This window comes from Acanthisitta chloris, unplaced genomic scaffold, assembly GCF_000695815.1.
Source record: "Acanthisitta chloris isolate BGI_N310 unplaced genomic scaffold, ASM69581v1 scaffold1971, whole genome shotgun sequence".
Lineage (NCBI taxonomy): Eukaryota > Metazoa > Chordata > Aves > Passeriformes > Acanthisittidae > Acanthisitta > Acanthisitta chloris.
The window spans coordinates 6,117-6,933 of NW_008654143.1; the positions used below are offsets into that span (position 1 = coordinate 6,117).

At 58.3% G+C, this 817-nt stretch overlaps 1 protein-coding gene across 1 annotated transcript in view; it reads left to right on the top strand.

Moving 5' to 3' along the window:
* The window catches only part of CD6 (CD6 molecule), a 4,548-nt gene extending 4,310 nt beyond the window's left edge, over positions 1 to 238 (top strand). The window contains exon 10 of the mRNA XM_009083352.1: positions 168 to 238. Within this exon, the coding sequence (XP_009081600.1) occupies positions 168 to 238 (71 nt within the window). The remainder of the gene's footprint in view (positions 1 to 167) is intronic.
* Positions 239 to 817: the final 579 nt, after the last annotated feature.

The following is an 817-nucleotide window of genomic DNA, read 5'->3' on the forward strand; positions in this document are numbered from 1 at the left end:
CAGAGTCGACCAAGGACCTGTCCCCATGCCCTGGTGAGTTCCTGTCCCCACACCCCAGTGAGGACAGGGGTGACAGACACAGGGGGCACAGAGCTTCTCTGTCCCCTCCCAACCCTTCCTGATGGGATCTGTCCCCACAGGCTGGTCAGATTCATCCTGTCCCTCAGGCAGACACGTGCAGGACCCAAACTGCTCTGAGAGTAGTGACTATGATGACATCCAGAGTGCTGACTACTGAGCCTGTCCCACCTCCCCACACAGAGGGACATGGTGGGGACACCTGGTCACCATCTCCTCCGGAATTCTCCTCCCGTCTCCTCCGTGCTGCCATTAAAAGTTTTTCCCAGTGGATCACTGTGTTCCTTGGCCATGGACTTGTCACCAGTCCTGCAGTGAGGCCACCCAGGGCTCTTAGTTGCCCACTAAGTGACCCAAAGATGTCCAGAAAGGGGGTGACAGGATGTGCTCCAGCTCCATAGCACTAGGGGTGGGAATTAGACCCCAGGAAGTGGGGGTTGTCCCTGGGTCACTGTCCCCACCCTGGGGATGCACTGGCACTGTGTCCATAAATCCCATCCAGGGAGGTTTGAGAGATTCTGTCAGGAAAGACACTGAGGTGCCATTCCCAAACCCACCAGTTGCTGCTCTATGGAGGTGCTGGGGGGGGCTCCAAACCTCCAAAAGAAGGGTTACCCATAAGCCATCCACATCCCAGTGGGATGCTGGAGCCAAGCAGCATCCCAACGTGGGGACAAGGAAACTGGAGGGGTGGGGAACAGCACCTAAGGCAGGCCCTCCCTCCCGGGGCTCCCCCGCA